General features: G+C 45.4%; 1 protein-coding gene across 1 annotated transcript; it reads left to right on the top strand.

The window, feature by feature from the left end:
* The first annotated feature begins 118 nt into the window (after positions 1-118).
* ADRA1B (adrenoceptor alpha 1B) lies at positions 119-25,669 on the top strand. Its single transcript, XM_033927794.1, has 2 exons — positions 119-1,394; positions 24,245-25,669. The coding sequence occupies exons 1-2, from the start codon at positions 431-433 to the stop codon at positions 24,748-24,750; spliced, it is 1,470 nt and encodes a 489-aa protein (XP_033783685.1). The 5' UTR covers positions 119-430; the 3' UTR covers positions 24,751-25,669.
* Positions 25,670-27,223: the final 1,554 nt, after the last annotated feature.

The following is a 27,223-nucleotide window of genomic DNA, read 5'->3' as shown; positions in this document are numbered from 1 at the left end:
AGCACTGCCCTCTAGCGCCTGCCGGGGGCATCGGCCTATCGGTGATGTCACACGCTGTCACCCAAAGAAAGCAAAGGCAGCGCTCCGTGCAAAGCGCACAAATGTTTACAGACTCTTCTCGGAGCAGCATGGTATCCCGACCAGGAAGAGCCTTCTACCAGAATAGCTAAGGATGGAGGCTACACCTAACACCGTCCTTTTAAAAAAAAAAAAGGGACCTTTTATGGCATTTGGTTTTATTTTATTCTACTAGACTTAAACGCGCAGAAGGTGCAGGCTTTGAAAATACAGACGTGGGGAAACTTCGCCGATCGGACACCTTAACGTTTGGCTTCAAAGATGGGTTTAGCAACTAAATCCGGACTCGATTTCACTGCTTTGATCATGAGGTAAGAGGAACCTTTTGGTGGACTGGCTCTAGCGATGGAGGATGCGTTTTAAGATGAATCTCCCTCCCGCTGAGAATCACTCGCTCTTTGAATTCTCGGAAATGTCCACGCTCGCCAACTGGAGCGATGGAAAGCACTCCAGCAACCAAACGGAGGGCAATGCCACCTCCGAGCCCTTGGACCTCACCAGGGCTGTGACCGTAGGCATCATCCTGGGAGCGTTCATAGTCTTCGCCGTCGTTGGGAACATCTTGGTCATCCTTTCCGTGGCCTGCCACCGGCACCTGAGAACCCCCACCAACTACTTCATCGTGAACCTGGCGATCGCGGATCTCCTGCTCAGCTTAACTGTCCTGCCCTTCTCGGCCACAAGGGAAATCCTGAACCACTGGGTGTTGGGCAGGATCTTCTGTGACCTCTGGGCGGCCGTGGACGTCCTCTGCTGCACGGCGTCCATCATCAGCCTCTGCGTGATTTCCATCGACAGGTACATCGGGGTGCGCTACTCTCTGCGGTACCCCACCATCGTCACCCGGAAGAAAGCGCTTCTGGCTCTGCTGGCTGTCTGGATTTTCTCCATGGTCATCTCCATCGGACCTCTGCTCGGCTGGAAAGAGCCGGCGCCCAGCGATGACAAAGTGTGCATAATCACCGAAGAACTTTTCTATGTCATCTTCTCCTCCTTGTGCTCCTTCTATATCCCTTTGACCGTCCTCTTGGTGATGTACTGCAGGGTTTACGTAGTCGCCAAAAGGATAACAAAGAATTTGGAGGCAGGAGAAATGAAAGAAGGGTCCGATTCCAAAGAATTGACTTTAAGAATCCATTCGAAGAACATCCATGGGGATTCCTTTAACTCCAAACCCAAGGGACACCATCCTCGGGGCTCCTTATCTCTCAAGCTGCTTAAATTCTCTAGGGAAAAGAAGGCAGCCAAGACGTTAGGGATTGTGGTCGGCTTCTTTGTCCTGTGTTGGTTACCTTTCTTCTTAACTTTACCTGTTGGTAAGTTTTGGTTAAGCATAAGCAATGCTAATTGTTTACTCTGATATGCATTTCAAAATGAAATATAGGGGAAGGGGTAAAACGCGGAGCTCACGGACCTTACGGACCTCGCGGATCTAAAACCGCACGTCCTTAAAAATCTGAGGTCCGTGCCACTTGCAGTTTCTGGCTCTGACAGACCTCGTTGACATTTTAGCTCTGACGGATCCTAATGCTTTTCCCTCCCTATGCTGAGACTAGCGGCAAAACTTTTGCCCTGAGGTCGGTGCCACTTTCAGTCTCAGCATAGGGAGGGAAAAGCATTAGGATTCGTCAGCCACTAAAATGTCATAGAGGTCTGTCAGAGCCAGAGACTAAAAGTGGCGCGGACCTCAGATTTTTAAGGAAGTGCGTTATGCATTTCAGATCCGTGAGGTCCATGAGGTCAGATGCACTGCAGACCTTTGCACATATTTTTAACCCAGCTATTTGCCTTCCAGTGTCATATTGCGGGGGCTCTCGGAATCAGCGCAGAGGGAGAGATCTAGAGGAAGGGACGATCGGGCTGGTTAGCAAAAGCCACGGTGCGCCTCCTCCCTCCTTAGCCATTAGGGAAGGCAGAGCCGGGGGGGCCTGAGCTGCAGGGAAAGCGGTGGAATAAGGGTCTGGGTAAAACAAGCTAAAAGGCGGGCTTGTCAATGCAAAGACCTCAGATTTTTAAGGACGTGCGGTTTTAGATCCGCGAGATCCATAAGGTCCGCGTTTTACCGCTTCCCATGAAATAGCGTAGATTAAAGGGCTCCTTTTACTAAGGTGTACTAGCGTTTTTAGCGCACGAGCTAACCCCCGCGCTACGGGGCTAGAACTAACACCAGCGTTAACATCTAGCGAGCGCGGCATTGTAGTGTGCGCTATTCTGCTTAGTAAAAGGAGCCCTAAGTCTGTGGTTTAAGCTTAAATCTGAACTTTGGAAGCTGCTCGTTTGAGCTTGCACTTTTGTTCAAAGATGAAACTTGCCAGAATCTTAGGGTGATTATATTGGATGAGATGAGATTTGTCTGCCCTCAGTTCTTCACACCTATCCTGTATTAATTTTTTAAAAATAGATCAAAACCGGGAACGTTTCTCAACAGAACTCGCTGGACTTTTCCCACGAGTTTCAACAGCCTGCAAATAACCGAGGCTTTCCAGCCTCCCGTTCACTTTTTCAGAAAACGCATTCTAACACGTCCTGTTGGTTTCTTTGGTATTCTAAAACTGTAACCAGTTACAATAACCACCAATTGTTGAATTTTGGAAAGAGAAAATGAATCGAAGATCTCTGCAGAAACCTTCCCCTGCCCCCGTCGTTAAATTAACTACCGTCTCAGCTCTCTATTGATCGCTACACAACCGACCAAGCCAAAATGACAAATATGTACATATAAATACAGCACAACTCTTTCTTTATACAGGGTTCCCAAAGATATATCCCCCCCCCCACCCAGAATATATTTGGTGCATTAACTTTTTGCTCGACTCAGCAGCTGGGGAATAAAAGCAGAGCCCGCCTTCCTTCCCTGACACTGAGTGGTCTGCAGTGCACCAGTTCTTACTGCACTAATCAATTATATTATTACTGTCACCAGATTATTTATGGACCATATTGGAAGTACCCTGAATTCATGTTAGAAGAGTTCTCTCAATCAGGCAAGAGCTGGGAGGTAGATCGCCCAAAACTTGACTTAGAATAGCCTGCATTCTCCAAAGCAGCCGCCTGTGCCACTTGGCTGAGTGCAGGGAGCCAGGTATTTGAAATTCCTGTCATTTCTTCCTGTCCTTCCTTCACCCCAGCCCTAAATGTGGAGTCTTTAGCTGCTCTCCTGATCACAGGGGAGGGGGGGGAAGAAGATGGGTTTTAAAAATGGCGCCAGCAAAAGGCTGGAGGACATAAAAGGGGGGGGGGGGGAGAGAAGATGTGAGAATGGGAGACGAGCAGGAGTTGGGGGGGAGAGGGTTGAGAAACAGAGAAGGGATTGTCTATCATTTGTGTTAGTAAATTGCGTGCAAACTAAGGAATTGTCTCCCTCCGTATTCGCTGTGATAGGGGATTAGCAGACCCGCGAATACAGAAAAACCGTGAATAACTTTTTTCATATATTATTCGCTGTTTTCTATTAAAAAACCATCATGAATATGGCGAAACCGCGAATAACATGGTGGGAGACCTGGCCTGTTCCTGAAGGAGAGGCAAAACACGGTGAAGAAAGTGCCGGGAATTGGCGATTTTTCTCTGTCAACGCTTGGAATCAGCGATTTCTCTATGCAAGCTGATGTAATTTGAGGAGAGGAGCCAGCAAGTTGCAAACCGCGAATAATCGAAACCGCGATTGCTGAAACCACGAATATGGAGGGAGAAGTATATAAGTTTATTAACGCTAGATTACTGTGAACTGATACTCCGAGTAAGTCAGGCTAAAGCTCGTCTGGGTCTACGATTTCTCTCTCATTGCTGCTACCACGGGGTGCACTGCCAGCTTGTACCAGGACTTTTGTGCCATATTACACGTGTAAATTGTATTTGACAATATGGTTGAAATCGTTCCGGGTTTCACTGCGGGTTTAATAAAAAAAAAATGTCAGTACAAATTTAATAAACTGAATGTGCCCAGAATGTGTTTTGCGTTTCCCTCAGGAATATCTAGAATCTGTCTGTGGTGGCATTAACCCTCCCCCACCCTCTTCCAGGGCTCTTATTGTATAGGATAGTGCCCGGTGATCCTGAACTTGCAGGTGTGGCTTTCTCAGCACCTTCGTGGTAAATGGCTGATTTTGTGGCTACTGATTTGCAGAGGAAAACGTGTCCCCCTCCCCCCATCACCGACAGATCAATTATATGACCAGGGAGATTGCTAACAAATGTTTCTGTGGATATTAGGTAGGGGGGAGGAATTGTTTTCGGGTTTTTTTTTTTTTTTGGGGGGGGGGGGGGTTGTATGCATGGACCTCATGGATCTTAACTGCACGTCCTTAAAAATCTGAGGTCCGTGCTACTTTTAGTCTCAGCATAGGTTATGGCTCTGACAGACCTCTATGATACTTTAGCTCCGACGGATCCTAATGCTTTTCCCTCCCTATGCTGAGACTCATTTATGAAGCCGCGTTAGCGGATTAACGTGCGTAATAGCACACGCTAATTTTCCGGCCCGCGCTAGCTGCTACCGCCTCCTCTTGAGCAGGCGGTAGTTTTTCGGCTAGCGCAGGGGGGTTAGCGCGCGCCAAAACTGTACGTGCGATAAAGCCGCTAACGCGGCTTCGCAAAAGGAGCCCTAAAAGTGGCACGGACCTCAGATTTTTTTTTTTAAGGACGCGCGGTTAAGCTCCGTGAGGTCCGCGTTTTACCCCGTCCCGTAATTTTGCAATTTTTCGCGCTAGAAAATGCATACAGCCAATGGAAAGAAAGTGCAAGTCCTGAGGTGACAATGTAGGAACCTAACGTCAAATCTGAAATACCACTACGAGCCTTGAAACTAAGGGCTCCTTTTACTAAGGTGCGCTAGCGTTTTTAGCGCACGCTGCTCTAACCCTGTGCTACCGCCAAAAACTAATGCCAGCTCAATGGTGGCATTAGCGACTAGTGCGCGCTAAAACCGCCAGCTCAGCTTAGTACAAGGAGCCCCAAGTGTACACTATTGCAATTAAAACCAAAAGTAACGAGTTCATTACATTACATTACTGATTTCTATTCCGCCTCAACCTTGCAGTTCTGGGCGGATTACAAAAGAGACAACGTTGGTGATAGGATTTCTGTTTTCATCTGTTTTGCTTTGGGGGTTTTGATTCTTTTCTGAAAATGTAAGTGCCCTCACTAAACTGAGTGTGTCACATCGCAAGCTCCTCGAAACTCTCTTCTTCCAGTATAACTGAAAAGCTTAACCCCTAATCCTATAAGAGGCTTACAGCAACACTCCAGTGTTTATCAAGAAATACTGGAAAATATGCACTATAAATAAAACGCCAGGCCTCACGTTTAACACAAAGCCTGGCTAATCTTTTCTAGACGATTTGGACATCACGTGCCTTCTGTTTTAATTAACGTTTGGCAAGATCTGGAAATCTCTCGGGTCAAAAACCTAACGGTGGTGGAAACTGAGACGCTGAAACCAATGCAACAAGAATAAGGATAATTTTCAAAATCTTTAGTTTGGACCTCTGGAGATGAATTTCTTACTGATATTATAGTTACACTGATGAAGTCTAAGAAATCAAACGAGCTTGGTTACTATTGGTAGCTTTAAGTGTACATATTTTAGAAAATGCTTTGCTAAGGCTTTGGGGTGAAAACATTTGAAAGGTCTGTCAAGGGCACCCGACACTGTCTTCGCTCCTCCCCCATTCCAGCAGGGGAGAGCCGACGGAGGAGGGCTGCAGTCCGGCCTCGAACCAACGGTTGGCTCGGGGGCCCGTTCAAGCTGGACTTCAGTTTTGACTGTTTTGATTTTATTTTCAATTCTTTTTAGTTTACGATATATTTTTTAATCTCACTTATTGTTTTACCACTTATTTTGTCTTATTTTATCATTCAAATTTCATTTAAATTTCTATTGCTTCAACGGTTCTCCCTCTGCATCTATTCTTATCTCCCCTCTTTTTTCAACCTTTCAAAGTCCTTTAGATCATTGTAATCTTATTAGAATGTTTATTTTCTTATTTTTCTCATCTATTCTCTATTTTATTTCTTCATTACTCTACTAACTGTCATTTTTCCAGGTACTTTAGTTAGATTGTGAGCCTTCGGGACAGTAAGGGAATTTCTAAGTACCTATTTTACTTATAATTTTAATGCACCCTATTGTCTATTTTTCTGTAAACCGCTTAGAATCCTAACGGAGTTTAGCAGTATATAAGAAATAAATTACATTACATTACATTACATTACATATATAGGGTGAATTTTTACTCTTTTTATATGGACTCCTCTTATTAAGCCCTACAAAATACATTCACAGCATTCCTCACAAAATAATCACAAATAAAATAGTATTAATTGTGACCATAAACAAACCCCTGAGGGTTAAAACTTAAGGAGGATAGGAACCTCCAAAATACAACACATATGTAACAAATCAAACTGCTTTGCATCCATATCCACAGATTTCATTATGCAGCTGCGCTTTAAAAAAAGCATATCACTTTTCTGTGAAAGTTTGTTCTTCCATATTTCAGTTTTCACCATTTTTGCAACCAAGGATCAGAGATGCCCTGCTAAGGTTTAGCCAGCATAATCCCATTTGACAGAAGCAGATTTTAAATAACCAATCTTTGACACGGTTCCACACAGGCATCTATTTCATAAACCGAATACGCTCAGTGCGGGCCCCAAAGGGAGAGGTACTGTTGGAGCTGAGTGGAGGAGGGAGATGAGAGGGAGGGGTGCTGCTGGATTGGGAACAGAGGAGAGTGCTGCTGGACTTAAAATGGAAGAGGGAAAGCTGCATCAGGACTGAGGGGAGAGCAGTGGAGGAGGAGAGTGGATGGGGGAAGGGGGGAGCAGTGGAGGAGGAGAGTGAAGGGAAGGAGCCAGAACCTCACCAGGTCCATTGATTAAACCGGACCTGCTTAGAACAGCCCTTACAGAATACTAGCTTGGTATAAATGCTCATACCCAACTGATATTCGGAGGTGATGATAGATAGATAGATTAAGAACAGACAAAGCTCTGGGCCCAGACGGGATCCACCCGAGAATACTGAAAGAGCTCAGAGATGAAACAGCAGAGCTACTGCAGCATATTTGCAACCTGTACTTGAGAACAGGGGTAATCCCGGAGGACTGGAAGATAGCGAATGTTACACCGATCTTCAAAAAAGGATCGAGAGGCGACCCAGGAAACTACAGACCGGTGAGCTTAACCTCTGTTCCGGGGAAGATGGCCGAATCACTGATCAGGGAAGGTATCAATGAGCATATAGAAAAAAATAATCTGATGAGATCGAGCCAGCATGGTTTCTGTAAAGGCCGGTCATGCCAGACAAATCTACTGCATTTCTTTGAGGGGATAAGTAAGCAATTGGACCAAGGTGACCCAGTAGACATTATATATCTAGATTTCCAAAAAGCCTTCGACAAGGTGCCCCATGAGCGCTTACTGAAGAAACTGTGGAGTCACGGGGTGGAAGGGGACGTGCACAGATGGATCAAAAATTGGCTGGCGGACAGGAAACAAAGGGTAGGAGTAAAGGGGCACTGCTCTGACTGGATAGGGGTCACAAGTGGTGTTCCGCAAGGGTCAGTGCTGGGACCACTGCTGTTCAATATATTTATTAATGATCTAGAAACAGGGACAAAGTGCGAAGTTATCAAGTTTGCGGATGACACAAAACTCTCCAGCAGGGTCAGAACTGTTGAGGAATGCAAAGAACTGCAGAGCGACCTGAACAAACTGAGTGAGTGGGCAAAAAAATGGCAGATGAGCTTCAATGTGGAGAAATGTAAGGTCTTGCACATAGAGAAGGGGAACTCCATGTACAGCTATGCGATGGGAGGGAGGGTACTCGGGGAAGGTAGCCAAGAAAAAGATCTGGGGGTATTGGTGGATAACACAATGAAGCCGGTGGCACAATGTGCAGCGGCCTCAAAAAAAGTGAACAGAATGTTGGGCATTATCAAGAAAGGTATCACTACCAGAACGAAGGAAGTTATCCTACCACTGTATCGAGCAATGGTGCGCCCACATCTGGAATACTGCGTCCAATACTGGTCGCCATACCTCAAGAAGGACATGGCAATACTCAAGAGGGTCCAGAGGAGGGCAACGAGGATGATAAAGGGTATGGAGAACCTTTCATGTGCCGAACGGTTAGACAGGCTGGGGCTCTTTACCCTGGAGAAGCAGAGACTGAGAGGGGACATGATAGAGACTTATAAAATCATGAAAGGCATAGAGAAGGTGGAGAGGGACAGATTCTTTAGACTAGCAGGGACAACTAAAACAAGAGGTCATTCAGAAAAACTGAGAGGAGACAGATTCATAACGAATGCAAGGAAGTTCTTCTTCACTCAGAGGGTGGTGGACACCTGGAACGCGCTTCCCGGAGAGGTGATAAGACAGAGTACAATTCTGGGGTTCAAAAAGGGACTGGATGACTTCCTGGAAGCGAAGGGGATTACAGGGTACAGATAGAGGTACCTTACAGGACATTGAGCGAATAGGGTATGGATATTTTAGGTTAGGTAGGGAACACTTTCAGGTCATGGACCTGGGGGGGGCCGCCGCGGGAGCGGACTGCCGGGCACGATGGACCCCTGGTCTGACCCGGCAGAGGCAATGCTTATGTTCTTATGTTATGAACCTTAAACCATCCCTTAATTACCCTCAATTTCTTGTTTATATAATAATACCCAACTGATGGCACAAATTCAGGCTTTCTATAACATCACACCTGATTTCTAGGAACATCTGGACTCACACAGAGCCACACCTCCTTCTGAGTTGCATGATATGAAATTTAGGTGCACATGTTAGAGAATAGATTATTAAATCAACAGCTTGTATGTTTTATAGAAGATTTTCATGAGAGTAGATACTATGATATTGTTATTTCAGAAGTGGCCCAACTCAGACCACCTCCTAAAACTCTCACTAAAGACAGTTTTCAATAAAAACCCTCAGAGATGCCACCAAGATACTCAAAGATTTTCATAGTATCTGGCTTTATGCATCAAATCCTCACCGGGTCTTCTGTTTTTAGATATGTTCAAGTGTGTTTAGCTGTATAAATATTTGTGGGGCTCTTCTCCCTGGAAAAGAGGAGGCTTAGGGGGGACATGATAGAAACTTTCAAGATCATGAAGGGCATGGAGAAGGTAGACAAGGATAGATTCTTCAAACTACGGGGAACCACAGGCACAAGAGGGCACTCAGAGAAACTGGAAGGGGAGAAGTTTAGAACAAATGCCAGGAGGTTCTTCTTCACACAGAGGGTTGTGGACACATGGAACGCGCTCCCGGAGGAAGTGGTCGGGCAGAGTACGCTACGGGGATTCAAAGAGGGATTGGATGGATTCCTGAAGGATAGGGGGATTGAGGGATACAGATAAGGGTAGGTAAGAGTATGGAAAGAGTATAGATGAAAACAAGGGGGCTATAGGGCTAAATCAAAATAACATGACAGGTCATGGACCTGATGGGCCGCCGCGGGTGCGGACTGCTGGGCGCGATGGACCTCTGGTCTGACCCAGTGGAGGCAAATTCTTATGTTCTTATTAAGGTTCCATAAAATATTAAATACTTAGCTTAAATATTAAAATGGTCACCATCCCAGGGACTAACAAGCCAACATGACATGTTTCACCCAGAAGGATTCCTCAAGGCTATATTGTCCCTTTTTGAAGCTTTTTTGCCCATATAACGACCACCGAGGTTCAGTTATCAAGACTTGAACATATCTAAAAACAGAATACCCGGTGAGGATTTGATGCATAAAGCCAGATACTATGAAAATCTTTGAGTATCTTGGTGGCATCTCTGAGTGTTTTTATTGAAAACTGTCTTTAGTGAGAGTTTTAGGAGGTGGTCTGAGTTGGGCCACTTCTGACATAACAATATCATGTTATAGAATAGGGTAGGGGTAGGCAATTCCGGTCCTCGAGAGCCGGAGCCAGATCAGGTTTTCAGGATATCCACCATAAATATGCATGAGATAGATTTGCATCTCAAGGAGGCAGTGCATGCAAATCCATCTCATACATAGTCATGGTGGAGATCCTGAAAACCTGACCTGGCTCCGGCTCTCGAGGACCGGAATTGCCTACCCCTACCCTATTCTATAACATGATATTGTCCTATACCCTCAATACGGTATAGGACAGACCTGCATATAACTCTTAATTACTGCCACTTAAGTGTATTGTTTTTGCCTAATTAGCTAATTAGTTTGCACACAGATCTGTGATCCACCCCCCCAAATTGTGCTTTGGGCACCATATAAAGAATCTGGGGGTAAAAGTCTTGGGTTATTCCAATGTCTATTCCTTTAACACAAATGTTAAATCTTCATGTAATTGGATTCCAAAGTACATTGTTATTGGGTTGGTTATCATAATAAATGCTCATTTATTTAAGAAAGCGGTAATGCAAACTCTTCCAAGAGAAATTTGTTATCTGCCTATCAGACAGCTATGGGAAACCAGCCGGAGATTGAGGGAGGAAACTGCATTTATGTTTTTGTGAACCATATTGTGGTACCACGTCTGTTAAATTTTGCTTTATGGCTCTAGCAGGATAAAAATAGCATAGTTATTTAGCAGTGAGAGAGTAATGGATGAGGCAGCTTGTGTGCACAGAATTCTGCCAATTCTAGTGCCTAAAAGAGAACTGACTATGATATACATCAGTTATGAGAAAGTGACTGTACTTTGAAAATATGCTCAGAGAAGTGAAACTCTGAAGAGGGAGTGATACCCCCTCTTAGGGAAAGAGTTTACCATCCAGTCACTGCATATCCGATATGAATAGTCACTCTCTAAGACCTGGTGATATTCTTTTTGTAGTTTTCCAAGTTTTCTTATGCTGCCAAAGTACACAGGTTATTCTAATGTTCTTATTGCTGTAAATATCGCAGGAATACTGATACAATGCACTTATCTTGTAGATATGGATTTATGGGGTCCCCATAAATCCATATCTACAAGATAAGTGGGGACCCCATAAATCCATATTTACAAGATAAGTGCATTGCATCAGTATTCCTGCGATATTTACAGCAATAAGAACATTAGAATAACCTGTGTACTTTGGCAGCATAAGAAAACTTGGAAAACTACAAAAGAATATCACCAGGTCTTAGAGAGTGACTATTCATATTGGATATGCAGTGACTGGATGGTAAACTCTTTCCCTAAGAGGGGGTATCACTCCCTCTTCAGAGTTTCACTTCTCTGAGCATATTTTCAAAGTACAGTCACTTTCTCATAACTGGTGTATATCATAGTCAGTTCTCTTTTATACAATCATAGATTTTTTTACTGACTTTTTGTTGAATTAGTATATTCCCTGTTTTTGGTTAAAACGGAATTCTAGTGCCTAGACAGGAGAGCATGTAGGGAAAAAAAGTCTGCATTCCAGAAACACCAACTCAGACCATATTCAACTGCCAGTGGGTGTCATGCAAGAAAGTCTGACCCAGCAATGCAGGACCGATGCAGTCCTAGTAGGGTCTTAAAGGAGCATTGCAGCCAAACTGCCAGGAGCTGGCTCTGTTCGTTGCATCTTTCAGGGCAATTTGAGGGATGTGCACTATTTCTTCTTGATGGTTTTGAGGGTAGCTGTTCAAGCCCTGCGAATTTGCTGTAACGCACCAACTTTCCAGTGACTCAGAGCTTGAAATGTGTCTGAAATTTTGCAGGGCATCGACACTATTTTCTTTTCGGGAGACACAAAAAAATAGAGATTCTGGCAAAATATAGATCGCATGGAATAAAAATACTGGAGAGGAGCAAGTTGTAGGTTACATAATTATGACATAAAATACAGATATACTTAATTCATAGCTACACTCAGGGTGGACCCATTGGGACAATAGGAGAGTGCTCTTGGATCTACACAAGCATGGGGGGGGGGCCATTCTCCCCTAGCCTCCATCTACACTTCCCCCTCCCCATTCGCGGTTTCCCTACTCGCGATTTCACATAATCGTGATTTTTTGTTGGGGGGGGGAGGAGGGAAAAAGAAACCCCATATTTTTGTCTTCCCCCCGGCATCCTGGCCTTACCTGGTGGTCTAGCTGTTTTCGGGGCAGGATCGATCTTCCTATGCTCCTGCCCCGTGCAGATAGCCACTAGGAAATGGCTGTGGGGAGTTCCCGTAGTCTCTCGAGAGACTACGGGAACTCCCCACAGCTATTACTTAATGGCTATCTGCACGGGGCAGGAGCGTAGGAAGATCGCTCCTGCCCCGAAAACCAGCTAGACCACCAGGTAAGGCTGGGATGCCAGGGGAAGGCGGAAGGGAGGCGGGGGTGGGTCAGAGCCAGATATTCGTGGTTTTCCGCCATTTGCGTTCCGGCTCTGCCCCTATTCCCCGCGAATAACGAGGGAGAAGTGTAGTTTAATCATTTTTAATAGGTGGTTAGGAGCTCATGACCCCTATTGCTCAGGTCCACCCCTGGTTACACCAACACTTCATGTACTAACAGCTGGACCCAGAATACCCATTCAAGAAAGTCTGCATTTCAGCTGTATGTCCCTCACAGAGACTTTCTTCTCTTAGGTGGTTTGGATCTATTGTAGAAATTCATTGAAGTATCCATCTTATACATTATATAAAACAGGAATTGTCTGGGCAAGTAACTAATACAAATGCAGATTGAGTTGTATTTCTATATAAAGTAAAACCTTGGTAACTTGGTTTGCAAGGCAAACAAAACATTTTATTACATTTTAGCCTGATATACAAGCAATGTCTTGCAATACAAGTACATACAGTGTACACACATCACAACTGAGCCGATGGTTCATAGTTTCATAGTTTATTTAAAATCTGATTACATGCCTGTCATAAATTCTAGGCGAGAATACAATGCTAAAAAAGGGAAATCTGAAATTTAAGACAAAGACATATACAACTACAAAGACGAAAATAGACAAGACAGATTAACAAGAGGGAAGAAGGAGGAATTACAATATAGTCGAGAAAAGAGTGTAGTGACTGTTCTAAACGAGCAAAGTCTTGCAATACAAGTACATATAGTATTTTGTATTAAAGTTTTTGGGTTGTGGAACGAATCTTCTGAGTTTCCATTATTTGCTATGGGGAAATTCGCTTTGATATACGAGTGCTTTGGATTGCAAGCATGCTTCTGGAACGAATTATACTCATAAACCAAGGTTTTACTGTAATTCCCTTTACTTGCATGGCCAGCAATCTGCTGTTCCTTTGGGCTACTGACTCTTGCTCAAACCTATCCCCTCTCCCCCATCCTCCCCGGTCTTACAGGTCATGCTCAATACTCTCTAACAATTGTGGAAGACAGCACCATTCTTAGCCCTCTCAATCAAATCTCCCCCTTTGCTTAGCTGATCATTTTTTCCCATCACCCAGTTCTCTGACTCAGCATATTTTCCCAAACTTTCAAAGCAGGGCCCTGGCTCCTTTTCCAACACGTTTCCATTTCCTATCGCGTTTTGGCCAACACCATCCTTTGGATTTTCTCACTTTTAGCCTTCCCCCCACCCCACCTTCAAATCATAGAAACATAGAAATAGACGGCAGATAAGGGCCACGGCCCATCCAGTCTGCCCATTTGGCCTTAAAATCAGGCACGCTGCTGGCCTCAATCACCTGTAGTGGAAGACTGTTCCAGCGATCAACCACTCTTTCAGTGAAAAAGAATTTCCTGGTGTCACCTCGTAGTTTCCCGCCCCTGATTTTCCACGGATGCCCTCTTGTTGTCGTGGGACCCTTGAAAAAGAAGATATCTTCCTCCGCCTCGATGCGGCCCGTAAGATACTTGAACGTCTCGATCATGTCCCCCCTCTCTCTGCGCTCCTCGAGCGAGTATAGCTGTAATTTGTCAAGCCGTTCTTCATATGGAAGATCCTTGAGTCCCGAGACCATCCGGGTGACCATTCTCTGCACCGACTCCAGTCTCAGCACATCCTTGCGATAATGTGGCCTCCAAAATTGCACACAGTATTCCAGGTGGGGCCTCACCATCAGGGGCGGGAAATTGCACGGCGACACCAGGAAATACTTTTTCACCGAAAGAGTGGTCGATCGCCGGAATAGACTTCCACTTCAGGTGATCGAAGCAAGCAGCGTGCCTGATTTTAAGAAGAAATGGGATCGTCACGTGGGATCTCTGCACAGAGTTAAATAGGGGAGGGTCATTAGGGTGGGCAGGCTAGATGGGCCGCGGCCCTTATCCGCCGTCTTTTGCTATGTTTCTAATAAAGGGCTAGAATACAGAGTTTGACTTGCTGCATCCAAGATACTGTAACCCAAGATAAGGTGAAACATTCCAGCAAGATCAGAAAAGTGAATTCAGCCGCCGTAAATTAAGTGTGCATTCCTAGAGAGATCTGTAGGTCAAAACACGCACTATGTACATTCCAAAATAAGACTTGAAAAACAGGCCACATGCGTAATGCATTCCAGAGACAGGCGCATACTAAAAAGCTTAGCACGCCTTTGTAAAAGAGGGGGTTAGTGTGCTGATGGAATTAGCAAGTACTGAACGCTATGAAGCCTTAATTCCATGTTCAGAGCAGTCTCTAGATGGAGTCCTCATTCTACATCCAGTTCAGCCTCTGGTTAAGCCCCCATTTCACGTTCAGTGAGTCTCTCGTCAAATCCTTGTCCTACGTTCGAAGCAGTCTCTAGTGGAGCCTTTATTCCACATTTGTCGCAGTCTCCGAGGCCCATATTCTATAAACGGTGCTGCTGCTTGATTGGCCTGCGATCGGCGGCCGTTTTTTTAGGCTGACGATGGCGCCATTTAGAGAATCCGGCCCTTAGTCCACACGCGGTGCAGTTTCTAGCTGAAACGTCATTCCAAGTTCATGGGGGACACCAGGACATACTTCTTCACCGAAAGGGTAATTGATCGATGGAATTTTCTTCCACGACGGGTAGTCGAGGCCAGTAACACGCTCGACTTCAAGGGACGATGGGACAGACTGGTGGGGTCGCTTGAGAGGAATGCTTAATAGATGGATTCTCGAGAGAGGGAGGGAAGCTTAATAGATGGATTCTCGAGAGAGGGAGGGAAGCTTAATAGATGGATTCTCGAGAGAGGGAGGGAAGCTTAATAGATGGATTCTCGAGAGAGGGAGGGAAGCTTAATAGATGGATTCTCGAGAGAGGGAGGGAAGCTTAATAGATGGATTCTCGAGAGAGGGAGGGAAGCTTAATAGATGGATTCTCGAGGGAGGGAGGGTTCTTGAGTGGGCAGACTTGTTGGGCCGTCAGCCCTTTTCTTCCGTCATGCTCTATGTTTCTATACAGGCTGTGGTTTAATTGTAATTCCTTGATCGCCGATAAAATACACTCAACCTCGAATTACATAAAACCAAAATAAATACTCTGCTGGTATATTAAGCCAGGGTTTTCTTGGCCTACAATACCAGCACCTAATGCAGACACCTAACTCAATCCACACCCGTACTCTGGTAGGTGCCTAACAGCTTATTTTAGTATTTATATACCACTTATAGCAGGGGTGTCCAATGTCGGTCCTCGAGGGCCGCAGTCCAGTCGGGTTTTCAGGATTTCCCCAATGAATATGCATGAGATCTATTAGCATACAATGAAAGCAGTGCATGGAAATAGACCTCATGTATATTCATTGGGGAAATCCTGAAAACCCGACTGGACTGCGGCCCTCGAGGACCGACATTGGACACCCCTGACTTATAGCCTAAGCGGATTATATTCAGGTTCTCTAGCATTTTCCCCATCTGTCCACAAATGTACCTGGGGCAGTGGAGGATTAAGTGACTTGCCCAGGGTTACAAGGAACAGTGCAGGGTTTGATCCCACAACCTCAGGGTGCTGAGGCTGCAACTCTAACCGCTATGCTACACAATCATTTTATTTTAATTGGCTTAATTGGCGCTGATAATTAAAAACACCATTAAAAACCAACCCTCCCCCTCCCCCTTTTACAAAACCATAGTATGGTTTTTAGTGCCTGCCATGGCGGTAACAGAATTCCTACGAGCATCAGAGCTGTTACCGCCGCAGCCGGCGCTAAAAAACGCGCTAGTTAGATGCCTCTATTGGCTAGGCATGCCGAACTAGGTGCCTAGCTTTAGGCCGTCTTTTATAGAATCAGGGCCTATATCTGCATTATTTCTTTATTCTGTTTTGTATTCATGTCAATTTAAAAAAATGTATTTAAAAGAAAGAAATATTGTTTTCCAAAATGTTGCTTCTAAATAGAGAATGACACGGGGACAAATTTGTCCACATCCCCGCAGGAACTCAATTTCCCTGTCCCGTCATTGCGGATTTTGTCACTGTCCCTGTGCCTACCCCATTCCTGTAAGCTCTGCCTTAACCACATAGGCCTCGAATCCTTATGATTTTAAAGTGTTTGAGGCTCGAGCAGATGAGGACGGAGCTTAGGCATTGGTGGAAAGAGGCATTATGACATCACAATCTGAGCTCTAGAATGTTGCTGCTTATGATTTTAAAATGTTTGAGGCTTGTGCAGATGAGGACAGAGCTTAGGCATTGGTGGAAAGAGGCATTATGACATCACAATCTGAGCTCTAGAATGTTGCTGCTTATGATTTTAAAATGTTTGAGGCTTGTGCAGATGAGGACGGAGCTTAGGCATTGGTGGAATCAGGCATTATGACATCACAATCTGAGCTCGAGAATGTTGCTTCTTATGATTGTAAAGTGTTTGAGGCTTGCGCAGAGGAGGACGGAGCATAGGCATTGGTGGAATGAGGCATTATGACATCACAATCTGAGCTCTAGAATGTTGCTACTTAGGATTTTATAGTATTTGAGGCTTGTGTAAATGAGGACAGAGCTTGCAAGAATGGGACATGGACAGGAAAAGAACTCACGGGGACGGGACAGGAAAATGAGTTTCCGCAGGAACGGGGAAAAATTTGTCCCCCTTGTCATTCTCTACTTCTAAACTCTGGCTCAGTCTCCATTCTGTGCTTGGTATAACCACTTACTGAACTATCCTCAGTTGTTCACTGAGTTCATTGCTTCCACAGTCATTCTGTGCTCAGCAGAATGAATGTTTAAGCTGTCACCCTGCGGTTAGTTCATAGCCATGCCAACATAGCTCAGTGTCAGCAAAAGCTTTACATCCATCTTTTATTTTTCAATTCCCTTCCAAATACAATTTCAAGGGCAATAAACAGCAGGCTGCTCTGGGATGGAAGATGCTAATCCAGAATTAGATTATATGATTGCATGGGGTTGGGTTGACAACATTGTAACTGCTGGTCGAGACATTCTACATTCAGCGTAAGGTAGAGATCTGCACGGGAACAGGGATTGCGGGAATCCCACGGGACTCCCATGGGGACCGCCCTCTAGCCAACGGGACTCCCACGGGGATGGAAAGCTTTGGAAGGAGGGTTCATCCATATAATATAATGGACACGTCAGCCTTAGTACAAGAGGGGGTTTATAAGTTAATTACCTGAACAGAAAACAAAAAAAGGGTTCCGCCAAAGAGATTCCACAAGGAAAACAGCAGCGCAAACACAAAAGAAACTGTGGAATTGATGATCCTGTCAAAAGAAATTGCTGCTTTTTATGGGGACGGGCGGGGATGGAGGTAATTCCTTGCGGGAATGGGTGGGGACGGAGAGGATCCTGACGGGGACGGGTGGGGACGGAGAGGATCCTGACGGGGACGGGTGGGGACGGAGAGGATCCTGACGGGGACGGGTGGGGACGGAGAGGATCCTGACGGGGACGGGCGGGGACGGAGAGGATCCTGGCGGGGACAGGTGGGGACGGAGAGGATCCTGGTGGGGACAGGTAGGGACGGAGAGGATCCTGGTGGGGACAGGTAGGGACGGAGAGAATCATGACGGGGATGGGTGGGGACGGAGAGATCCTGATGGGGACGGGTGGGGATGGAGAGGATCCTGATGGGGACAGGTGGAGATGGAGAGGATCCTGGTGGGGATGGGTAGGGACGGAGAGGATCCTGACGGGGATGGGTGGGGATGGAGAGGATCCTGACGGGGATGGGTGGGGACGGAGAAGATCCTGGCGGGGACGGGCAGGGATGGGTGGGACTTCTGTCCCCGCGTAACTCTCTAGCATAAGGGCTAAGCTGCGTGTCTTCTGCTTGCTATCCTGTTGGACATGTTCTAAAGTTGAGTGCTCTGGAGGACAAAGTCATTTTGAGGGGTCCTTACAACCAATGCAGTCCAGAAAAGAAAGAAAAAAGCAGCAGAGGGATGGCATTACTTGTCACCATTACTCCGAAATGTTGACCATCTGGATCGGAGTTATATATACAGATTCTATGCTTAGGCAATTACACATTATATATTTATTTGGTTATTTTTCAACAACAAAATGCCGCTGTCCGCCTCATTTTCGGCTTCAAAAAATATGACCACGTTAGCCCCTATTACACTAAACTCCACTGGCTGCCGGTGGAGGCAAGAATCACCTTTAAATTCGCCAGCCTCTGCTTCAAAACCTTAGCAGGCTCTTCACCAATTTACCTATCTAAGCACCTTGAAATTGCTGGCCCCTCTCGTACTCGAAATACCTACCTGTTTTCCTTTCCCTCCCTGAAGGGCTGCCTCTATAAGAAATTCCTTGACCGATCCCTAGCATTCCAAGCGGGCAAATGGAACAAATGCCTCTCCACTCTCATCTCCAATTCCCCCCCCCTATCAAACATTCAGGAAGTTAACTAAAACCTACCTTTTTGACAAATTCCTCTGATTTATCCCCTTCCTCCTTCCTCCTCTTCTGACCTCTCCTCCCCCTAGACCCTTTACCGCCGCATGTATCACTGCCATTTGTAACACCGCTGTATCTAACTTATAGCAAATGTAACTAGCTGCTAAAATAACTTCACCGTATATTTATCGTCCAAAATGTAAATGTAACATGACTGAATATGTATCGTCTAACGAAATTGTAACTTCGCTGTAAATGTACAGTCTCTTCATCTGTTAACCGCATAGAACTTCCATGGTAATGCGGTACACAAGAATAAAGTTATTATTATTATTATTATTATTATTAATTAGGTAAGTATAAAAATAGTGTTTCCACAGTGGAATCACATATGAGCATTTGTGTCACTTAGAAGTCCTCAGCACAGAAAAGGAGAAAAAAACAGAGCAGGGGGATTAAAGATGAGGCAGCGCCGCCCTTCAGTTTGTGTATATAATTTCTGGAACTGCTCTGTTGGGGATGGCGGGGGAGAAGCACAGAGGGGACGAATAGAAACGTGATGTCCTCAACAAGTGGAGTTCATGTTTCAGGCACTCTGTTAGTGCGATCTGATGAGCTAAAATGTTTGTTGGAGTAAAAAAATAAAATGAAATGTATGCGTGTGGAGAGGAAGTTGTTTTTTTTCTGCCATTTTTTTCAAAAGTTTTTCGCATTGGGTGTTTTATCAGTTGAGACCTAAAATTAGAAGCCCTAGTTAAATAGAATAGGTGATTCAGTCCTGGTTTTTCGGTGACAGGACTAAAGCGCACCGGACGTTCGCGCGCCGACAACCCTGCTAAGACAAATGCACGCAGGACGTCAGCGCGCCAGATTAAAAGGTAAGTTTAAAACTGCTCCGAGGGGGTGGGGGGAAACCTCTCCCCACTTTACTTAGAATAGTTGCCGCTGCCGTTGGGGGAGGGTGGGGGGAAACCCCCCCCCACACACACACACACTTATAGAGGAGACTAATTTTTCCCTAAACCACTGGGAAAAATTACACTTTCCTCCTTAATGGGGGGGGAGGTCACAACCCCCCCCCCCCAACAGCAGCAGCAACTGTTCTAAGTAAACAATCCCTCCTCAGAGCGCTTTAAACTTACCTTTAAATCTGGCGCACGGACGTCCTGCGCGCATTTTGTCTTAGCGGGTTTGTCGGTGCATGATTGCCCCACGCGCTTTCATCTATGAACCGGTTTTTCAACTGTTCTATTTGTTTCCCATATAGTGAAATATCCAGAATGCTTTTAAGGTAGAGTTAAGAAAAAGAGGGCTGAGCTTCCTGTTCTTTGTTACCTGAATCCAGTAGCGTAGTAAGGAGGAACAGTCTGCCCCAAGCGCCATCTCGGGAGGGGTGTGACGACCCATCCTCCTCTCCACTCTCCCCCCCCCCCACTCCTTTCCCACACACACTGCCACTCGCACACACCGCTTCCTAGCTCTTCTTCTGACATCATTTCCTGGACCTATGTCTAGGAAGTGACATCAGAGACAGACCCCCGTGCAGGCACGACAGCAGATTGGGGATTGCTGCTCAAGCACCAGAAATGTTACAGAGGTACAAGGAAAGGGAAGTGGCGCAGGTGTACGCATGGCAGTGGGGGGAGGGGGGAAGGAAAATGTAGGGGTGCGTTGGGGGTGAAGCACCACTACCCCGGGTGCCTCTCACCCTCACTATGCCAATGCCTGAACCCTCAGTGCTACGGCTTCACTTAAACTCACCCTATGACAGAATACGTACGGGAGAATGAATAATCACATTACACGAATAATGAATCAAAAAAGAGTGAAGGGAAGCCTGGGAGATGTTCATTGTTTGATTTGGGACCATCGATTCAACGAGCAATGTTAATGAAATTGCTGTCATTTTTGTCTGGCATTCCTTCTCGTAGTTCTGTCGTAAATCTCCTGGTTATTGGGGCCAAGCCATCTGCAATATTTCAAACCAAATTCTCCTGGAAACAACATATAGTCCACTGGTTCACAGTCATTCGCGCGTGGGACTTCGGCGCACCAACATCGCAGCGCAGACAGTTTGGCGTAAGACCCCAGCGCGCCGCCTAAAAAGTTACTTTTAAAGAGCTCCGATGCGGGGTTGTTTACTTCATACTCTTTGCGCTGCCGTTGGGGGGTGAGGGGGTAGAAACCCTCCATTATAGAGTATACTTAACTTTTTCCCGATATTCTCTATAATAGGGGGGGGTTTGCACCCCCCACACACACCCCTCCCCCAACTTTTTAGGCGGTGCACTGGGGGTCTTCCGCCAAATTGTCTGCGCTGCAATGTTGGCACGCCGAAGTCTCGCGCACTTTTGTCCCGTCACCCAGTCATAAGAATATAAGAACATAAGAATTTGCCTCCGCTGGGTCAGACCAGAGGTCCATCGCGCCCAGCAGTCCGCACCCGCGGCGGCCCATCAGGTCCATGACCTGTCATGTTTACTTGATTTAGCCCTATAGCCCCTTGTTTTTATCTTTACTCTTTCCATACTTTTATCTACCCTTATCTGTATCCCTCAATCCCCCTATCTTTCAGGAATCCATCCAATCCCTCTTTGAATCCCCGTAGCGTACTCGACTATAAAAGTTAAATAATGATAATGCTCCCAATCAAACTTTCAAATGTCAGTGTTATCTTTTTCAAAGCAATCGGTATTGGTCAACAGATTATGTCCTGTGAGAACCCATCTACTGTATAAAAGTAACTTATTGTTCCCAGTAGTCAAATAACTTTAGTTGTAACTTGGAGGACTTCAGCCGCTAGATTCAAATTGCAGCAAGATGATCCGTGTGCGATTGAAGGGACCTTGAAACAGCTTTCCAGCAAAACATGATCTCATGTCAGGAGTTCCCTTTTGAAGCAGCTATTTGTACGGTTCATAGACAATGGCGCGAAAGACAAAGGCGCGCGCCGACAACTGAGCGCAAGACGGAGGCGCGCGCCAAAGAAAATTACAGTTTTTAGGGGCTCCGACGGGGGTTTTGTTGGGGAACCCCCCCACTTTACTTAATAGACATCGCGCCGGCGTTATGGGGGGTTTGGGGGGTTGTAACCCTCCACATTTTACTGTAAACTGAACTTTTTCCCTAAAAACAGGGAAAAAGTGAAGTTTTCAGGAAAATATGGGGGGTTACAAACCCCCAAACCCCCACAACGCCCCCACAACGCGGCGCGATGTTTATTAAGTAAAGTGGGGGGTTCCCTCCACACACCCCCATCGGAGCCCTAAAAACAGTAATTTTGAGCAGCGCGCACCTCCGCGCTGCGCTCAATTGTCTGGGTGCGCCTTTGTCCCGGCGCGCTTTTGACCTGACACCATTTGTACAGCAACCGACCACAAAGAGAACTAAAGACATTTACAGGTAACACAAAATACAGCAATAAAAATCATAACAAACTCCAAAAAATTTGATCATGTTACACCCCTCTTGAAAAATGCACACTGTTACTGATCCCCCCCCCCCCCGAATAACATTTAAACTAGCACCTCATACATTCAAAATCTGCCAGTCAAACCAACCCATTTTTCTTGACAGACTATTAATACCTAATACCTCCTCAAAAACACTGAGATCCACAGATCATAATCTTCCTTCTTTAAAAATTATCAGTACCAGAAGAGCTGACATTTTTTTCAGTGACCGCGCCGCAAACATGGAATCCTCTCCCATCATTCATCAGAGAAGTACGATTAGACAAATTTGTTTTTGCAGCGATTAGCAAGGACCGCCTAGCTATTTTTGCCACAGCGCATGTCTGTACAGTACTCGACTAACCAGTGTCCCCTGAAGAAGGCGTTATCAGTAGCCCAGAAACAGAGATCCTTGTTGGGTACCTCGGAGAGCAGAAGCCATCAAGATATGCAGACAAGTTTTAGCGCTGTTCGCTTGACAGTACAGCGAGATACAGCATGACAAAGTTGCAATGCTGCTATCAGAAAGTTTGACTGGGAGTGCCACCGTTATTTTGGGCTCCTTTTACTGAGCTGCGTTAGCGTTTTTAGAGCACGCATTTTAGTGCGTGCTAAACTAACGCCAGCTCAATGTTGGCGTTAAGATCTAGCGGGCGCGGCAATTCAGAAACATAGAAAATGTCGGCAGAAAAGGGCCATGGCCCATCAAGTCTGCCCACTCTAATGACCCACCCCCCTAACTTCTTTCCCTAAGAGATCCCACATGCCTATCCCATTTTTTCTTAAAGTCTGGCACGCTGCTGGTCTCAATTATCTGCAGTAGAAGATCATTCCAATGATCAACCACCCTTTCGGTGAAGAAATACTTTCTGGTGTCGCCATGAAATTTCCCGCCCCTGATTTTCAGCGGATGCCCTCTTGTGGCCGTGGGTCCTTTAAGAAAAAAGATATCATCTTCCACCTCGATACGGCCCGTGATATATTTGAACGTCTCAATCATGTCTCCCCTCTCTCTACGTTCCTCGAGTGAGTATAGCTGCAATTTACTCAGCCTTTCCTCCTACGGGAGATCCTTGAGTCCCTGAGACCATCCTGGTGGCCATTCGCTGAACCGATTCGGCTCTCAGCACATCTTTTTGGTAATGTGGCCTCTAGAATTGCACACAATATTCCAGATGAGGTCTCACCATGGATCTGTACAACGGCATTATGACTTCAGGCTACCGGCTGACAAAACTTCTACGGGTACAACCCATCATTTGTCTAGCCTTGGATGAAGCTTTCTCCACTCAATTGGCAGTTTTCATATCTTCACTAATGATCACTCCTAAGCGCATGTTATTCCTCGCATTAAAGCTCTAACGTGGCTTAGTAAAAGGAGCCCTTTATTTTATACTCGCTGATTGCCCAATTATCTATCATTTTTGATAATTTTTACATATCACCCCCTTCCCACCCCCACAGCATTTTTCCCCAAATAGTAAGTGATAGGTATACCAAGTTTGTTTAAAATCTCTCCATGCATTTCAGAGTTTTGCTGGAACATACACACACACACACACAGATACATCCAATTTTATATAGATAGATAGATAGATAGATTGGTTCCAGGGGAATTTGGTTTGAAGTATTGCACATGACATGATCCCTCATATTTAATTGCCCTGCACCAATAACCAGAAGATTTATATTGGAACGAAGAGAATGAATTCCTGCCCAAAAAATAATGGCAATTTCATTAACATCGCTCATTGAGCCTCTGGACCCAGTTCATATAGGTACTCATGTTCAAAGCACTTGGACACACAAAGGACCATAATGAATATCTCCCAGGTTTCCCTTCAAATTTTTTTTTGATTCATTACTTGTTCTATTATAAATCTAGGGTGATTATTCATTCTCCCATACTTATTCTGTTATAGAGTGAGCTACAGTGAAGTTGTATTCCCTGAAAGCAGATGTTCAGCCTAAGACAATCTAAAGGGAAATGCAGTCTGCTCTGACTTTTGTAAATTTTCAATTTTTCTTTTTCCTTTCAGGGGCGATTTTCCCGGTGTTGAAACCCACCCCACCACTTAATAAGATCATTTTCTGGCTCGGCTACTTCAACAGCTGCATCAATCCCATTATCTACCCATGCTTCAGTAAAGAGTTCAAGCGAGCTTTCATCCGTATCCTCAAGTGTCAATGCCATCGCAGAAAGCAGCCGAGGTGGTGGGCTTATCACTGCCGCAACTGGAACCACGTCTCCTTTGACCATTCCAGGAAGGACTCGCTGGATGACAGCACGAGCTATCTAAATGGAAGCCAGAGGACTTTGGCCTCGGGCACCCACAGCCCCGGCTACCTAAGTAAACTCACTCACCCCAAGGTGGCGATGGGGACATTCCAAGACTGGGAACATTCAAATTCCAATAAAAGTCCGCCTCTGCACTTGCAAAGCCATAAGGACAGCGTTTTTGCCTTTCAGGTTATACCGGAGCAGAATGGGCATAGAACTGACCACCAGATATCTGACCAGAGGGCCTATGAAAACAAAGCATGACACGATAAATTGCCAGACTCAAGTCAGAAAAAAAAAATAGTAGTGGTAGAACGAGCAAATTTTAAAGAACTATCTTTTGAAATACAACAAAAAGTATCTTGGGTTTAGACTTGAGACTTCTCTGTTATCTATTCTCCTAGTCCTATAAGGGAAGTCTCTTTACTCTGCTAAAGGCAAATGTGGCATCAAAGTACAAGGCAGGCAAGCCCTCGGACCATAAGACTTATGAAACGCACAACTAAATACACCTACGGTATTACAGAGCATCGGGCGGCATTTGGTCAATCAGATTGCTTGACTGCCCAGCAGTTGCTCTCATTTGAGTTTTTGAACCCGGGTGCTGCCGTGCACAGTGGGAGAGAATGTACACTACCACTGCAGACAGTGGAGAAAACTCTTTCTTCAAAACAAAACCATAAATGTTACAGGGAGCACCTACAAAAGTGAAGTGACAGGTGCTTTATAATGAGGTCACAGGTGTATCTTAATGCAGTCAGTGTTGGCTGGCAAAACTAGTCACCTCATGACACTGACCTCGTGCTCCTCTCACTGAAACCTACTACAATATGTATGCACCATAGACAACAGCATTTCAAACTGACCGAGGGTGCCGAACACAATTTACCTCTTCCTGGACACACTGAGGGAACATGCTCAATGCTGGAGGTGCCCAGCACGCACAGAGCTGGATTTTCAGTAAGCAGTAGGACATATAACCTCAAGTAACTTACTCGGTCACATATAACAGAAACAGAGAATGACCCAAACTCCTTCTCACCCCCCTCAACATGTGCACAATGTTCCCCTAATTCCGTAAAAAGCATTGAACATAAAAACATAAGATTTGCCATACTGGGATAGACCGAAGGTCCATCAAGCCCAGTATCCTGTTTCTAACAGTGGCCGACCCAGGTCCCAAGTACCTGGCAGCAACCCAAATAATAGCAACATTCCAGAGCTGAGATTGTGATGTCATCATGCCTCATTCCGCCAATGCCTGAGCCAACCTCACCAGTGATGTCACAATGCCTTGATTGTCCTATACTTGGCTCACATAAGAACATAAGAACTGCCTTACTAGGTCAGACCAAGGTCCATCTAGCCCAATAGCCTGTCCTCATAGTGGCCAATCCAGGTCACTAATACCTGGCAAAAACCCAAAGTACCCAGCTAGATCCCAAGTAGTAAAGCAGATTATATGCTGCTTATCCTAGGAATAAACAGTGGATTTCCCAAACCATCTTAATAATGGCTTAAGGACTTTTTCTTAGGAAATTATCCAGCCCTTTTTTTTAACCCTGCTTTCACCACATTGTCTGGCAACAAATTCCAGTATTTAATTACACGTTGAGTGAAGAAATATTTTCTCCAGTCTGTTTTAAATCTACTACTTAGTAGCTTCATCGCATGCCCCCTAGTCCTAGTATTTTTGGAAAGTGTAAACAAACGATCCACTCCGCTCAGTATTTTATTGACCTCTATCATATTACCCCTGAGCCGTCTCTTCTCCAAGCTGAAGAGCCCTAGCCGCTGTAGCCTCTCCTCAAAGGGAAGTCGTCCCATCTCTTTTATCATTTTTGTTGCCCTTCTCTGTACCTTTTCTAACTCCGCTAAATCTTTTTTGAAGCTTGTGTGTGTGGATTTGGGCGTGTACCCAATTTGCATGTGCAAATTAACCTCCCCTCCTTTATATACAACTGGGCAAGAGGATTTTAGCACCAGTCGGCGCGCCGAATGCTCTGTACTGCTCCAACACTCATAGGAACTCTATAACCATCGGAGCAGCGCAGAGCATTCGGTGAGCCGACCGGTGCTAAAAACCTCTTGCGTGGCTTTGTGAAAGGGGGGGGAGGGTAAATGAACAACAAGCTAATTAACGCCAACAATTGCATTTCAACAAGTAATTATTGGCACCAATTAGAATGAATTACAAGTTACGTGCATAAACTTAGGCGAGAGTCGAAAAGGGGGACATGGAAATGGGCAGGTCATGGGAGGATCAGGGGTATTCTTTTAAGTCGCGCACCTAAAATAGGGGCATCCGTGAATAAATTTAATCGCGGGCCTTTGCACCACATGTTCCTTGGCGCAAACAGCCGTGCCTAAATTTAGTTGTGGTTCCTAGGTGTAAGTACTATTTTATAAACTGCACCTAACTTCGGGGTGCTTTTACTAAGGCACCCCGAAATATTAGCGTGCGCTAAAACGGCTAGCACGCCTTAGTAAAAGGACCCCTTTAAGAGCAGCTTATAAAATGTTTTTCTCAGCACCAGTTTTTTTGTGCCCTATAGAGAATTTACCCTTGTATGCGTGTGCGCCTTGCAAGGATAGCTACGCACGGTCAGAGCAATTCTATAACTAGGCATACGCAGTTCTATTCTATTCTATTTGTGTACTTTATACACTGCCTTATACACTAGGGCCTGGATTCTCTCGGTGCCCAAGCTCAAAAAAAAAAAAAAAATGCCATTTA

The sequence above is a fragment of the Geotrypetes seraphini genome, chromosome 18 (assembly GCF_902459505.1).
Source record: "Geotrypetes seraphini chromosome 18, aGeoSer1.1, whole genome shotgun sequence".
NCBI classification, from domain to species: Eukaryota; Metazoa; Chordata; class Amphibia; order Gymnophiona; family Dermophiidae; genus Geotrypetes; species Geotrypetes seraphini.
This window is presented reverse-complemented; position numbering and strand designations above follow the sequence as displayed.

Coding starts and splice junctions, on each gene's coding strand:
- ADRA1B (XM_033927794.1), top strand. CDS start 431: ATGCGTTTTAAGATGAATCTCCCTCCCGCTGAGAATCACTCGCTCTTT. Junction 1,395..24,244: donor CTTCTTAACTTTACCTGTTG/GTAAGTTTTGGT, acceptor TTTTCCTTTCAG/GGGCGATTTTCCCGGTGTTG.